General features: G+C 36.7%; 1 protein-coding gene across 1 annotated transcript in view; it reads left to right on the top strand.

Annotated features, from left to right (window-relative positions):
• Nucleotides 1-17,442, top strand: part of LOC112043188 (trissin receptor-like) — a 112,895-nt gene that overhangs the window by 88,998 nt on the left and 6,455 nt on the right. Inside the window, exons 4-5 of the mRNA XM_052891231.1 lie at nt 1,739-1,898; nt 8,633-8,830. Coding sequence (XP_052747191.1) covers nt 1,739-1,898; nt 8,633-8,830 — 358 coding nt within the window. The remainder of the gene's footprint in view (nt 1-1,738; nt 1,899-8,632; nt 8,831-17,442) is intronic.

Here is a 17,442-nt window from a genome sequence, read left to right as displayed (position 1 = left end):
AAAAAATACCGCATCATAATCGATCAAAGACAGACAGACACTGAAACACATAGATACACAAAAACTCAGACAGATAAGACTTACAAATGATATTTTATACGTAGTGGGTTAAAATTAATAAAACACTCAACAACGCTTACAACATGAGATACCGAATGTTGAATTGACTGATGACCTATTCACTATTTTGGTCTTTATTATCAACCTATTAAAATATACATCAAATCAATTGACAAAATATCATCTACCTACTGTGTATACACCAGAAAGCACCGGATGACATTTTTACATAGAATCTCAATTACGTATATGTCAAGTAGCATATGTCAAAGATAGTGAATAAGCCCGCTGGGCTTGGCGCAACAATCTAGAAAGTTTATTAAGGTATATACTTACCTAATAATATCCGGGTAAAAGATGTTGAATGCTTCTATCTTCAAGAGTTTCGTTTTCTCATACAAATCTCGGTATTTCTTCGGAAGACATTTATTTTCATTGAAAATACTTATCCAAGTGGGCGGTCGGGTCACGTCTTTCGTAGTTTCTATTAAATATTCCCCACGTTATTTGCGCCTTCCTTCACTTTTAAAACACGGCTAAGTGCCGCTTACTAAATTCCGAGTTTTATTTTTTCTACAGGGTCACTGGAAATATAAAGCGATCCCTTTAAGGGGTGAAAGTTGGGATCATTAACTATCAAATTGCACAGGGCAAAAATGTACCGATTTCGAAAAAAAACATTTACTCTTTTTTTTTGTTAAAATGAGGGTTACTTAAAGTGGAATTTAAAAAACTTATGTATTTAGTGGTTGAATTTCTTGTTTTTAGATGAGTAGCAACTGAAATTGACTTTTTTTTGTCAATTTAAATTTATACCAATTAAATAATAACGTACAACAATTACAATATTCTAATTGGCACATTTTATTAGTAAATAGACCTAGACCTAGTTTATTTTCTATTTTTATTAGTCAAAAATACACTATCTGCGTAGAAAAAAATAATTTGTTGTCATAAAACCCTTCGAGCTTCAGGAAACGACCTATCTATCCCAAATTTCATTCAAACCCATTCAGCCGTTCAAGCGTGATTGAGTAGCAACATCCATCATACGACACAAATCTTTACAAACTCCCACGCACTTTATGTACGAGTATAATGCGATATGAATAAAGCAAGAAAACCCCTGTGTATAGTTAGCCGTTAAAATAGACAGATAATATTATAAAAGTAGAAGTAGATTAATGTGAACAGGATTGTTACTGGTTAGTAAAATGCGTTTTGAATTTTGCAATTACGACTGTCGTTGAGAAGACTTTTACCACAGTAGATATAACAAGCTTTTACTACCAAGCTATGCACCGTTTGATACTCTATTTTTTAAATGTCGTACAATAGATATTATAACAACAACACAGAATAGATTCATTTATCTGTGAATATCAATTGTACTTTATACCAAAAGAAAAAATAATAATAAGGTACCAAAATTTCAATTTATTAATTTTGATTTTGAAGATTTTAACCTAACCATTTCTATAAACAAAGTAGGCTTGCGCTTGACCAAAACCATGCTTTATGAAAAATTAAGAAGGTTTTCATGTGGTCATATATTACAATATGCATGCGAATAAGATCTATATATATTCCATAGTTTTTTTTTAATAAAATTTATATAATTTTAATAGAGTATATAAAGATTATTTTGTGTGGATTCTGATTGTTTGTCTACTTTCAGTTGGGTGTTCGGAGACTTCCTCTGCAAGATGTACCAGTTTGTGCATTCCTTGAGTTATACAGCTTCGATTTTCATATTGGTTGTGATATGCACTGAGAGATACTTTGCCATTATTCACCCTATCACCTGCAAACAGATTCTAACTTCGACGAGGTTGAGGGTAAGAATTTATTTTTATTTTCTTTAGCATAGATTTATGTAACAGAGATGTCGTTTTCGTGGAAATAAAAATACCAGCTACATCTCGTTGATCTTATATAAAGGTCGTAGATAGTTCCAATTTGCAACTTACATAATGTATGTGGTTCAGTGTGTAACTTGGTCGGTGTTTTGTTTTGTAAAATTATAATTTTTGTAATTTATGATTGACAATAAGGTAGACTAAGCCGTGATAGCCCAGTGGATATGACCTCTGTCCCCGATTCCGGAGGGTGTGGGTTCAAATCCGGCCTCCAACTTTGCAATTGTGTGCATTTTAAGAAATTAAATATTACGTGTCTCAAACGGTGAAGGAAAACATCGTGTAGAAACCTGCATACCATAGAATTTTCTTAATTCTCTACGTGTGTGAAGACTGCCAATCCGCATTGGGCCAGCGTGATGGACTATTGACCTAACTCTTCTCATTCTGAGAAGAGACTCGAGCTCAGCAGTGAGCTGAATATAGATTGATAATGATGATGATGATGATTAAGGTAGATATGTTGTACCTACTTATTTACTTAATGAAGAAGTGTGTGTGCATGTCTCGCTGTGTGTGAACTAAGCGTCATTTTACATTAAATATTTACTTGCAGAAAATTAATGCTTAGCCACTACCATATAATACATATATACAAGTACACAAAGGGTTATGTTCGTAGCTCGGATGCCAAAAGATTAGATAACGCCGCGAAGTCGGGCCTTTCGAAAAATTAAGTTAGTTTGTAGGGAAAAAAATCCATGTTTAACTTAGGTTAAAAATATTTTTTGTCCAAATAGTTTCAGTTAAATTACGAGTATAGATAAGATCACAAAAGTCCAACATAATCTAAGCATAAAACTTACACATACGTAACTTATAAAGGATGTATTTAATTAAGTTGGGTATATAAATTCCACTATTTCATTATTATTGGCTTTAACACACTGATGAAAACTAATTTATACAAACTCTTTACTTCACAAAGTTTGTAATAATACAATAGAAGTTGGCTGACAGCTAAAGTAGGAATAATATTCCGTGTACCGCAATGCATACAAAGTAGATTGTTAATTTACATTTTATTTTTATGTAGGCAACTTACTGTGTAAATTTTTTACTTAAATTTTATATTTATTATTTATTTTTAATCTTTACAAGTTAGCTCTTGACTACAATCTCATCTGATGATGAGTGATTGTGCAATCTACTCGTAATTCACACTCCTTTCGGTTTTTACATCGTACTGGGACGTTACATTTCTTGGCGTTTTTGCCGGTAGGGTAGTAACTAACCACGGCCGAAGCCTCCTACCAGCCAGTTAAACCAATTAAGAAAACCTTAATCGGTCCAGCCGGGGACCAAACATTGGACCTCGGTCAAATAAAATAAATAATATGTATTGTTGGAAATAGTAGTCTGGGAAGGATATGACGTCGCTCTACCTCGTGTTGGCTCGTGCCGACGCTGGGTAGCGCGACTTGTTTCGTAAAGAGTAGTTAACTATCAAAGACGTCTTTAACCCTACACACAACGTTCACAAGTGCGTGACTCCACTCAAGGTCATTCTCTGCCATTCTAAGGTCTTATTTTGGTTACAGTATGATTTGTTAATTAAGTTGTCCTGGCAAATATTGTGAATCATAACTCTTGTTCAATAATGATTTTCTTATCGATTGTCAACCACTTCTGAGACTGCTTAAAGTAGTGTGTAATAATTATATATACATATATATAGATAGTACTAGCCTCCCTCTTACACCCTCCTTAGTTCGAAGAGCCGATGGACGTTGGGGTCCCAAAGTGCTGGAATAACGATTCCGCACTAGTAAGCGCAATGTTGGCCGATCCCCCACCAGGTGGACTGACGACATCAAGCGAGTCACAGGGATTCGCTGGATGCAGGTGGCTCAGTATCGTGATGTTTGGAAGTCCCTACAAAAGGCCTATGTCCTGCAGTGGACGTCCATCGGCTAATATGATGATGATGATGATGATGATGATGATATAGATAGTTTCACTTAATTTTGTAATTTACTTTTTCTTTACGAATTAAGTGTTCAAAGGTCAAATAAATTTAGTATCTAAAAATACACAGAGGCTTGTATATTCAAGGCATTAATAAAATATTACAAACTTATTTTATCAAAAAGTATCATAATAGATCGTTTGAATATAATAGGCTGATATTGTTATTACTCGTCGTTAGCGTTTGAAAATTCCTTTCCAGTTATTAGTTTGCAAACTACAATCAACTATTACAACTATGATAAAGTTTGCGAAGTTGAAGGATGAATGAAGGCTTTATTTCAAAACTGAACTTTTTAGCTGTAGTCTGTAGCAATTTTATTTCCACGAATTCAAACATCTTCATCTAGGTCTGACTACCTACTATATACTATATACCCAGGGCCGGCCCGTCCATATAGCAAACGGAGCAGTCGCTCCAGGCGCCAAATCCTAGAGAGCGCCTAAATGATAATCCTAGTCAACCCTAGACGGTACTGCGACTGTTTTTTAATTGGTCACCCCAGAGTATGATTGAGATCATCGTGTTCCACTTTTCCTTTACGCTTATAATTTGGTATAGGTCTCATATCGACATATTATTAGGAGCAAACAGGAGAGGCGCCATAATTAGATCTCACTCCATTTTAAAATTTGCTTCGGGCCGGCGCTGTATATACCTACAATGTAGCTTGTTTACAGAAATTAAGCATGTTGGCTAGAATTTCGGCTACTAACAGTCTTTTTCCGAAATACGTGCGACCGCAAAGCTTTGGCATGGTTTGTACGTAGGGTTGCCATCCGTCTGAGTTTTTTCGAATTTGTCTTAGTTTACAGGACAACTGGTTAGTTTCTGAGCTGAGTTTAATTTGTAATCCGGATCAACAATTTTAAACTATTAGATACGTTACGTGGGAAATCACCGCATTAGTTATTTCACTGGGCGCACATATACACAATTTATCAATGGATATATGTATAGTTTTAACATTTTCTGAACACTCAACTCGTAGTACAGGAAATTTAGGAAATATGACTAAAAGAATTACATACTCGAGGTTTTTTAACCATCGGTAGGGAGCAACCCAACAAGCTTAACTTGAGTACATTGACCCCCTCCCCCCCTCTCCCTTAGGGAAGCTCAGAAACTCAAAAAGTTTTTAGATAGCGTTTTTCTCCTAATCTATGAGTTTAACGTTAAAGTTTATTTGATAAAAATGTAGAACACATTATCATCTACAATTAATGTCTTATTATAGTAGACAATAATTAGGACAAAATTATTATGCTCAAGTAACAAATTGTCTACTATGTACAAGTCCCAGTTACATTCACACTTTTTTATCTATGCAACTAAATGAAATTGCGGAAAAATCCATGGTTCTTTAGGGATTTGTGAAAAACTAAATTTCACGCAGACGAAGTCACGGGCGTCCGCTAGTATTTAATTTTATAAAATCATTGCTTCGGTCTTATTTTCATTACAGTAAGTTTAATATTTAATTTAGTTTAAATTTTAATTTAGTTTGAGCTGTGATAACCCAGTGGATATGACCTCTGCCTCCGATGCCGGAGGGTGTGGGTTCGAATCCGGACCGGGGCATGCACCTCCAACTTTTCAGTTGTGTGCGTTTTAAGAAATTAAATATCACGTGTCTCAATCGGTGAAGGAAAACATCGTGAGGAAACCTGCATACCAGAGAATTATCTTAATTCTCTGCGTGTGTGAAGTCTGCCAATCCGCATTGGGCCAGCGTGGTGGACTATTGGCCTAACCCCTCTTATTCTGAGAGGAGACTCGAGCTCAGCAGTGAGCCGAATATGGGTTGATGACAAGTTTAATAATCTGTTGATACGTCAGGATTCCAAGCCCCAAAATCCGGGGTATTTAATGTTTCTTGTCCTACTTCTTGGATTTTAGAGATGGCAACCTTATTGGTACGCAACCTACCTAACCTGTACTAATTAGTTCTGCCTTCCGAACGGGCAGTGGTGTCACTACAATGGACAGACCTAACGTTTCAGAAGGGCTTGAAAACTAAGCCTTCTTGAAATAAAGGAATTTAGAACGATATATTTTTTAGTAATTGACCCATTTTAATACATTTATTTGTACTTATGGCAGAAATTGCTAAAAGCAATAAAAACGCCTTTGCACATTCATGTGCTTGTACTATATTTTCTTCGTTTTTTTTTGTGTGCTAAATCTATACTTAATATTATGAAGCTGAAGATTGATTTGATTATGTTTGAAGTATTGATTGATTAAACGCGCTAATCTCAGGAACTACAAGTCCGATTTGAAAAATTCTTTCAGTGTAAGATAGCCCATTTATCGAGGAAGGCTATAGGCTATATATTATCCCCGTATTCTTACGGGAACGGGAACCACGCGGGTGAAACCGCGCTGCGGCAGCTAGTAGTAAATAAATATTCCTGACTATTAGTGGACTATTATAGCTTCGGTTGACTTTGTGTGAGACATTACCAGTATATAAATCTAGAACGCCGCGGTTCTTTATTCGCTTAAGTACGAATAATTAAGATTACCGAGTTTTATTAATAAGGTTTTTATTTTAAACGGTCGTTACAATTAACAAGCCAGGGTTTTTCCAGATTATAAGATAGAATGGTAAAAACTTAAAAAATGCAAACTTGAGGCCTTAGTTGTTAAATGTACTGACACCAGTAGGTACATTTTACAACTTTCGTCGTCATCAACCCATATTCGGCTCACTGCTGAGCCCGAGTCTCCTCTCAGAATGAGAGGGGTTAGGCCAATAGTCCACCACGCTGGCCCAATGCGGATTGGCAGACTTCACACACGCTTAAGAATTAAGATAATTCTCTGGTATGCAGGTTTCCTCACGAAGTTTTCCTTCACCGATTGAGACACATGATATTTAATTTCTTAAAATGCACACAACTGAACAGTTGGAGGTGCATGCCCTGGACCGGATTCGAACCCACACCCTCCGGAATCGGAGGCAGAGGTCATATCCACTGGGCTATCACGGCTCACTGGGCTATCACGGCTCAGTTGCTCAGTCACACTAGGGATTTTTGGAAAACTATTCAAATTAGTTTTAGATAAATAGGTGGTGTATCTACCATTTTCATATTATCCATTAATTAGGGGACACCATGTATAATGACATAATATAGTTCTAGGTTTTACTTGATCGACGTAGGAATTAAAGTAATTTAAATAATTACTTTTGAGAACTTCTCCCTCTTTTTCTCAATATTTTTAACCCCCTACGCAAAGAGGTGGGTGTTATAAGTTTGACGGGTCTGTCTGGGGCACCATAGTTTCTGAACGGAATGTCAAATTGGGTCTCAAATGAAAGAAAATATGGATGACTTGATCAAGAGTGTAATTAATAACTTCACGACCTTCGGGGATTTTTTTAATTTTCAATTTTATGTTATGTTTAGGTAGGTATATAATCACAGCATATTAAGCACTTAAGTTGCACTATAATAATTAATTTTAACTGATCGTTTGATTCAAAAGGATATCTTTATTATACTTTACCACAGTTTAATATTAATACATTGGAGTTGAATAGAGTACTATGTGTTAGGTTTAAACATAGAGCTTCTATAGAGCCTTTGTAGTGGCACTGGAAATTATTGAATTATTTTGTTCAATTGCCAACAATCGGCGCTCGCGATATTAAATGCTTTTTGACTTTTTATTGATCAATTTTATTTAATTTCGCAGAGCAGATGTCGCAAATAATGAAAAGCATTGCCGATAAGAAGTTTTTAGATAAAATTGAATTATATTTCATTATTTGACTAGGTTTTATAGGTTATACATCTAATGTAACGGTATCTTGTGTGTATGTTTAACGTAAAAAAGTACGTTATTGGGATTTTCCTTACAAGAAAACAAATCTTAATAGCGGTCTGGAGTTGGGAAGTTGACATTGTTAGTACACTCCCATACCTCGGAGAGCACGTAAAGCCATCGGTCCAGCGCATGATCTTTCAGCGGTCGTCTCGGTCTGCCGTCCCATCGGACTTTGAGAGTGAGGGAAAAAAGAGTTTACCTGTGCTTGCCCACACACATGTACTAATATCTCTTGCGTTGGTTAATCTCAATATGAGATTGACCGCCGTGGCCGAAAAAAATAACAATTCGGTTGGGAGTATTATACATATCTTATGTATGTTATGTAATAGTATAACCGGTTTCACATCAGAACGGTTGTCTGCAAAACACATTTATTGAATGAAAGTCTGTCAGGTCTAACAATTCCCACTAAGAATATTACCAATAAACCCTAAGTGGCAGATAATGACCTTGAGTAGAGTCACGCACTTGTGAACGATGTGTGTAGGGTTAAAGGATCCTTTGACTGTTAACAAACACTCCCCTTTTCCACTCAAGTCACTCTCCCTGCCTATTCCAATCAATTATATATAGTATAATTTATATACTTACCTATAAGTTTTACGATCATTAGTCATGCAAATCTTGTAATATCTTTAAAAGATTTAGAATTCCGTAGATCAAATAAATACTTTAAATAATATTTAGTAAAATATAAAATTTAGTAGGTACCTTACCTATATACGTAGGTGGAGTAAATTTTTGAGTAAAAAGCCTTTTTTTTCCGGTTCCGGTTTTCCTTTTGAGGCACGGGACCCTAATAATAATATCGCGATAAGAGATAACAATAATGTTCTTTTTACAGTTGGTGATACTCGGTGTGTGGATAACAAGTGCCGCCTACAGCGCTCCCAAGTTCATATGGGTAGAGACTATCACAAACGAATTCGGTGATGGCCACGTGGAGACAATATGCATTCAACACCGAATGAAATACAACTCAGAAATATTCGACATGGTTAACTTCGGCCTCCTCTACGTAACCCCGCTCTGCGTAATGACGGTAAGCTTATAATTCCTTTGTGCACACCGCAAAACTACACTGAGTTTGCAGAAAAAGAAAGCAAAATTTCATTTCCCACTCAAACAGATTCCGGGGAACACAATTGAATGAATAATACAAATTAAGCGCCCGAACCCGCCGGTCTCCAGCGGAAAAAATTTTGGTTTACAAATTGAATTTACCTAATTCTCTCTTTTGTAAATACATAATATTTGTGAAGGCAAAATTTGAATGGCCAAAATGTCATTTTTACAAATAGGAAGTACGCTTTTCAGCTGAATAATTATCATACTACTGACATACAGCACGGCTATTCTCTAACGATGTTTCGTATAACTCGCAAGTGCGAGTTTCGAATTAACCACTATCTTTCTCATTCCATAGTATAGTGTTAAACAGAGAGAATTAGAGGTGAATTCGAACTCGCACTTGCGAGTTATAAAAATATAGTTACAGAATAGCCTAGATGTTTTTGTGGTCAAGAAGTTTGTGATTTCATAACAATAATAATAATTTATGCTACTCTTTTACTTTGTTACCTACGTTATTAATCATGGTGTCTACTTCCGAGAATTCGTGATATGTTGATCCCTTCAAGACGTCGAAATAATTGAAAATGCGAACACATCAGCTCAAATTTCTTCTATATTCCCATATTTTTTCCATTTGAGACAAACTTTTAGACATAAATATGACATATATAGCATAATAGCATTTTTGTATTACGTTTGATATACGAGTTATAGAAAAGCACCTCAATTTTACTCATTGGAAAAACGAATATTAAACGTAAAATACTGAAGAGAAAAATTTTCTTATTAGAAACCAGTAGGTAAATTTTACCAAGCTCAAGCAATTCTGAATATTTTACGTTAACACATGAGTTACAAGATTTATGACGACAATATTCCAAAATGACTTTTTTAAGAAAAAGAAATCCTTTCCCTTTGGCTGTCGAATTGCTTGAAGTTACAGATGGTTCAAGTTTCACTTTTTATACAAACGTAAGTAATACATTGCCTACAAAAAGTATCCTATATGGTATTTTCCACAGCTCCATAAAGATGCAAAGATATAATTCAATTTACGAGATTCATCGATACAACATCCTTGGGATAAATTATGCTTACTTTTGTGTATTATATACAAAAAACTAGGACTAAAAACAAAGAAGCGCATTGTTTTTAGTCCTAGCTAAGATCACGCTTCGGTTAAAGTAGTCTGAAGTATTCCGTATACTTTTAACCCTTTGAACATTGAAAGAGCATTATGCTCTGAAGTTCTGGCTATAAGCCAGCTCGCGTTTTATCGCTAGGTACTGGTAGCAGCAAACTGTAATTAGTAACGATGTCCACAAATGTGCAGACTTCTGCGTTTCCGCAAATTGTCCAACTTGGCAAATTACTACACTGCCATTATCCTATTATTTGTATAATGACAAATTCGTCTAAGTTATATGCTAGTAACCCTGGCTTTGCACGCATAACAACGAAATACATCTAAGAATCATTGGCTGAAATCACTTCACCTGTTTAGGTGCATATAGCGACCACAGACAGACACACAAACCCATATTAGCGGTTGAAATTCTAATACCCCTCTTTTTGCGTCAGGGGATAAAAATCAATTTCTAAAAAGTATATAAAATAGTTTGAGCTATTGATTTCTTAACCCTCGCTTCCAAACTTGTCAGCCGGAATTGAAATCCAAAAGCTCTACTATTGTTATGAGTTGTATTGAATTATTGTTACACATACTCCTAAAAGGCAAGTGGTGTATTAGTTATGTTAAAGAACCAATTTTTTAGAAGAACAGCGCACAGCTGGACATAGGCTTTTTGCTTGGACTTCCAAACAAAACGGTCTCGAGCCACCAGCACCCAACAAGTCCCTGCAACCCGCTTGATGTCCTCGGTACACGTAGTGGGAGGTCGACCAACACTGTGCTTTCCGATGCGGGGTCGCCATTCTAACTTCTTGGGACCCCAACGTGCTTCGGCTACTATGTGCCCTGCAAGCCACTTCAGCTTCGCGACTCGCTGAGCTATATCAGTGACATTGAATCTTCTCCGAATTTCCTCATTTCTGATTCGATCACGCAGAGAAACTCCATCGCTCGTTCTATGTACTTTTTAATAATGACTGAACTTTTTATGAGGGTCAAAGTTATTTTTTTTTAAATTACAATTTGTTAAAAAATAAACTTTTCCCCATTCCGTGTACCAAAATGTCTGTATTAGCCCGGGGGCTTTGGGAACGTACATCTGGTATTTTTATTGTAAAGACGGTTATGCCCACCGGCACCAAGGAGGTTTAGCTTCCGGTCCGCTGACAAAACTTTTCAAATTATTCAAAAGAGATGGAACCACTGATTGGCGGTAGGCTAGTCAGTGGCATACAAAATCGCTGTGTTCGGTAGTCGGTCGAAATGAAAATACAGCAGGCCAATTCACTAACTTTTTTCATTTATTTAACTTTAACGTATGTTAGATGACATATACTAATTTAGCAACTAGCTAACTTTAATTTTAACTTTAGTTAGTCATTCTTAAAACACGTGATTTCGTATTCACTATTTATTTAATACTAACTGATCGAAATTGAGCCTAAAATTAAAAAAGCTCCGTCAGCTCCGACGCACGAATGGAGTTTACTCTTTACATACATTACGTATGTCTCAATACTAACGCCTGCAAAGTGAAAGGTGCGCAAACGAGGAGCGGCAGGCCGCGGCGTGCGCGCCCGCCAACACGCATGTGCACGCTGTTGGCGGCAGCGAACGGTGAAATTCGTTTATCGAATTTTACTGCCCATATTTTTTTCATACCTGGTGCTATACATATGAAAATTTCGACGGCCTCCGTGGCGCAGTGGTATGCGCGGTGGATTTACAAAACGGAGGTCCTGGGTTCGATCCCCAGCTGGGCAGATTGAGATTTTCTTAATTGGTCCAGGTCTGGCTGGTGGCACGGCTTCGGCCGTGGCTAGTTACCACCCTACCGGCAAAGACGTATCGCCAAGCGATTTAGTGTTCCGGTACGATGTCGTGTAGAAACCGAAAAGAGTGTGGATTTTCATCCTTCTCCTAACAAGTTAGCCGGCTTCGATCTTAGACTGCATCATCACTTACCATCAGGTGAGATTGTAGTCAAGGGCTAACTTGTCAAGAATAAAAAATAAAAAAATCGATTTTTAAGGAGTAAACTCCAAAAAATGTCATCCGGTGCCTACTTACTGACAATCCTACGTGGAGTAGGTACATTGTGATTATTGTTAAAATAGGCTTTACGTAATACGAAAAATGCGCCTATTTGATTTGGAGTTTATTTTAGTAGATTGTTCATAAATATCAAATTAGTGAATAGGCCAGGTGACATATTGTATAGATGTCAAATACTATAAATCCATTTTATAGATTAGTAATAGGTCACGCCAAATTTCAAGTCCATCCTGATATTGCAACACGCCGAACTGCGCAACTATTATTAATAGATTTCAGCTAATGGGAGGCTTCGGCCGTGGCTAGTTACCACCCTACCGACAAAGACATACTGCCAAGCGATTTAACGTTCCGGTACGATATCGTGTAGATTTAAACTGAAAACACAAGTTATTATTTTGTGTCTACTAAGCGATAGCATAACCCACCTATTCACCTAATCTAGAAACCTAAATATCTTGGCAGTAACTCTGTTTCTACTGTATAAAATTTCGCTCCGTAAGCGAAACTAACATTGTCGTATTTCAAAATACATGAACCGCAATCGCTTTAAGCAACACTTTTGTGCCCGATGAACTTTATGTTTAAAAGTTTATTTTGCATTGTTATCTTAACAAATAGGTAATATGTTATCTTATTAACTTATAGTGTTATGGTCAGCGATCAAGCGAGTCACAGGGATTCTCTGAAAGCAGGCGGTTCAGTATCGTGATGTTTGGAAGTCCCTACAAAAGGCCTATGTCCTGCAGTGGACGTCCATCGGCTGATATGATGATGATGATGATTATGGCCTATCAGCCCGTGATTGCGAGACCTTCGCCAGATTATAAAAGCAGAAACTTTGTCAGCCCAATTTCTCAGGTTTGAGTAAATGTGCAGTGCAGTATTTACCTATTAGATCTAGGTATGGTTTCTACTTTCAGCCATACCAGGCTCTAGCTCTAGGTTTTTTTTTTCTTGTACGGCCAATCTGCGATCAGTCAGACTATAAACAAATATGTTGCGAGTGTCTTTGTCTTGTGGAGGTCGATCCTCATTAGGAGTCGGCGCTCATTTGGAGGGTCCTGTTTTTCAAATGTCCAGGTCGAGTATGCGTTTACGTTTAAGACGCCTCGGACAGTCATCAGTCAAGAGTCTGTTTGCAAGATATTAGGATGAATAAGGAGTCGCTTCTTGTATCTTTTGGCTAGCCCCTAGTTGATAAGAACATTTTGTAGTTAGGAAAAATAGTCTAAGAACGATATGACGTCACTCGACTATTGTCGGAATCATTCGGTCGGCTTGTGATGACGCTAGATGGCGCTAGTTGTTTCCGTGACGAGTGTGGAATAGTGCTCGCCGTGGAGTCCGATGCAGACTTGCAGTGTTCCGGTGGCGATGGATCCGTCAACATCTCTCGTGGAGTAATCTTTCTAGGATTACTCTGGGCTAGGCAGGGAAAATCTCTCTCTGTCTCGAACAGTGAACTCTGTTGTATTTTGGTTGCGGTTTGACTAGTTAGTTAAATTGTCCTGACACATATTGTGAATGTGAACCTTTGTTCTAACATTGGTTTTTCTTATCTTTTTTAATCCAGTTTTTCTAGAATTATCTATTCGTATTTTTAATATCCGATCTCATTTTGCAAGCCTATAAAGAAGAAAATATAACAATTAAAAGTTTAGTTACTTAGACAATTATGTTTAAAGTTAATTCTAAACAAATATAAATATTACCTCGCTTTATAGTCTATAAGCGAAGAACAAGTCCGATTGTAGATTAAAATGAATGGCCACATCAACGCTGAATTCCCTGTGGGAGGAATGATTCTGACACTTCCGACAGTCCTTGAATTTTACTCTAAGGTCCGTGAATAACTGAAATGTTTGCTATTTGCTTTGCGAAATGGAATTTGGTTTCCGGTCTTGCTCCATTAATAGATAGTAGTATGAGGTAAGAGTATTTATTTAATATGTTTTTATTTATTCTTATGTGCAGACTGAGATGTTTTTAGGAAAATAATTGATTGAACGCGCTAATCTCAGGTCCGATTTGAAAAATTTTTTCAGTGTTAGATAGCCCATTTATCGAGGAAGGCTATAGGCTATATATTATCCCTGTATTCCTATGGGAACGGAACCACGCAGGTGAAACCGCGCGGCGTCAGCTAGTCTTAAATTGAAGTTAAAGATCATAAGAAATCTAAATAAATAACAAATATTAATAAATGTGTTTGGACATCGCTATCTAGCTTCAGACATAAGTAGCTAAACATTAATTTGAGTAAGTATTAATTTTCGAGAAATAACTGATTGCATGACAATAAATTTATTTTGGTACTCATCCAGGATTATAAATCGTACAACGATTGATGTTGTTTCTAAAGACTTCTAAAACAGCGGAAGTTCTATGTTCGGTTCGGTCTCGTTCGTTTTTTTCATGTATGGTCATGGATAGCAATATTTTCGTCATTTGTGGCCCGATTTTAGAAATTCTTTTTTTACTTGAAAGGTGAAACTCGCAGAGTACCTAGTTAGTCATCATGTCAAGATCTGATTAATGATCCTGGAGTAATCGAGCGAACTTTTCTAATTTTACAGCCACGCTATATAGGTAGATGTGATTATGTTATTTTTATTCGTGCATTTGCTTCGGTTCCGAGCTTAGGGATTAATACACATAAATAAATTGTATATTTATACTTTAAATTGAAGCAGCCTAACAAAGCGTCACATGGTGAATTACATAGCAATGTCATTATGTTTTACGCGCAATATTTATGAGCTTCCGCTGTACGAATTAAGTTCGTTTTGTAAATTAAACCTAAATTGCCAAACAGTACAATTACCTGAAATGAGCTCGTTAATTTTGTCAACACATAATTAGTATGTGCAGTATGATTTGAAATAACGTGTAAATTTATTAACTAGCTGACGCTTGTAACTTCGTACCGGTATATAAATTAGCCTATGAATTAGCGTATGTTACGAGGGCCTACGAGTTCCATCTAACAAACTATAAATATACTAAACTATCTATATGTTATTTGCTGATAATAATTCTTCAATGTCATGATTACAGTTTTTCGTTTTTAAGATACTGATTTGACTAAACCTAAAGATTCTATCTTTAGCTTTATTATTAAAACTCAGATTAAAGTAAACTATTTACATTTTATAATTAATTTAAATATTATAATGATATTAATTTCATAATGTTAGACTAAGCCGTAAGATACAGAAACCATTTTGAATTGTAAAACTGTTTGAGTCATAGTCGGTAATTATTTTGTCGTCTGGTAGTCAGTCGAGCGCGATCTTTGTTGGTGATAATACACTTTGTTGGAACTATACGAAGATTTTCATTGCTGAATACACATTCCTGACGTCACGCTGCCCGTCTCAGTAATACGTAGCCGCGCCTCGCGGTTTCACCCGCGTAGTTACCGTTCCCGTGGATATATGGGGATAAGATATAACCCTAAGACACTCACAGATAACATGGTTTTCTATTGATATAAGAAATTTCAAACTCGGTTAAGTAGAATACAGTTATTATCCCCCACCACACCACGAATTTTAGCTCTTTATAATATTAACAATTAGAAAATAAAAATAGACTTTTTTTTAACTTTAAAACTTTCGTGTTTATTGTAAACACAAAGTTTGTAATTTTAGACAAGTTTCTTGAAAGAGAAACGTGTGACAAGGGACTTGAGGAGAATCTGCTCTTAAGGAGTTTATACTGAGGAAAATAACGCTAATTAGAAGGTGCCATTTAGTTGAAGGACTTTATCATCATTGTTGTTAGGTATAAAAGGCATAATATGACATGAACTGAAAGTCTGCGATGGTTAGACATACCTCAGTTAATACAGTATATTTAGGTATGAAGGAATGTGAAGGTATTTGTATTAACCTTCCATGAGCAAGTACAGAAACAAATTATAGAGTTTGGACTGCGGCTTTGGTAGGTAGCAGGTTTCAAGATTCTTGTCTAGACCCTTAACTGTCCAAGTGTAAAGCTCATTTTAAGCTATTATAGCGTAGATTTAATCGAGGGTTCGCACGGCGAGCGAATCAAGAAATTCTGTAACGAAAATAAACCTAACACCCAAACCGTGCATCAAGTTAACACATTTCGACGTTGTCATTAACGACTCAACAGGACATGTGGTGTGAAAAACTGAGGAGCAAAGTTATTAAACCAGAGTTAGATTCCAGCTTAACGTAAAGACACTTTTTTTATTCTTTTCTAAAGAAAAGAATATACTGCATAAATAAAATAATGCACTTACTGCCATGCACTTACCTGTGGTAGGAGCATGGACAGACAAACTCAGCATTCATAAAACGAGGTTTGTCTAGCGATCGCAGGTTCTCTTTCTAACAGTAAAGCCACAGAACTTAAGATGAGTAAAGCTATAGTATTTCCTACCCATTAGCGTATCTAGGATCATTTCCTAGGGTGGGTCTGGCCCCAGACATCAAGTCTATATTAGTATCTTCATAGAATTCCATATTGGTTGCCCAGAATCCTAGGCTAGGCACAGGTCCTTTCGAAGGTGGGATCGGGCCCCCCCCCCCTTCCCCCATTATATCATTATATGTTCCTACCCAAAGTACAAATGACGCTAAAACCTAAAATTACATCCCGACGTAGGCAGTGTTCAACAACATTTTTCAACGAAAACTCGCTTCCGGTCTACAAATATCCAACATTTATTTCGCGGTATTAGCCAAGAGTCGATAACAGATTTCAATAAAACATTTCTCACCTGACCTTGTTTCATTGAGATAACCACTTACCTTTGTACTGAAATCGCTCTAGTTCAAGTTTCATTTATTTATAACCCTGTTACATTTTTGAAACTTTTTCTGGATTTTGGTAATAGCACGATTGCATGAATGAATTAATAATGATGAAAGAACTGTTGCAACGGACTTTAACACGTAAAAAGTTATACTTGTTTCATAGAGCGTGCGGATCACGACGGTGTCGTAGCCACGAATACGTAAAACGAATACATTCTTTGACACTGTAACTGACCTGTAGGTCTATGATAACCACGATATGATATCTCATAAAAAGAAAAAGACTGTCACACTTCGCTCTTTATTTCGTCCAATCGTAACGAAATAGATAGCCATAATTTTGTTTCGACGCTACTGGTCGACAGTAATATATCATTTTGTTTTGACGTCATATGTCGTGGCGCACGTCTTAGACCGAGGGCACACGATGCGTTGCGGCGCCGCATCGCAATGATTTCACCGTATCAGCGGGCACACGAGCGGTGCGGCGTCGCAACGTTGTTACATCGCAGCGTCGTCGTCGAACAGTCTGTTAATAAAATAATATTGTGATACATAGACAATTGAGCGGTGCAACGCATTCACCCCTCCCCGCCTCGT

Source organism: Bicyclus anynana, chromosome 3, assembly GCF_947172395.1.
Source record: "Bicyclus anynana chromosome 3, ilBicAnyn1.1, whole genome shotgun sequence".
In the NCBI taxonomy this organism is placed as follows: Eukaryota; Metazoa; Arthropoda; class Insecta; order Lepidoptera; family Nymphalidae; genus Bicyclus; species Bicyclus anynana.
This window is presented reverse-complemented; position numbering and strand designations above follow the sequence as displayed.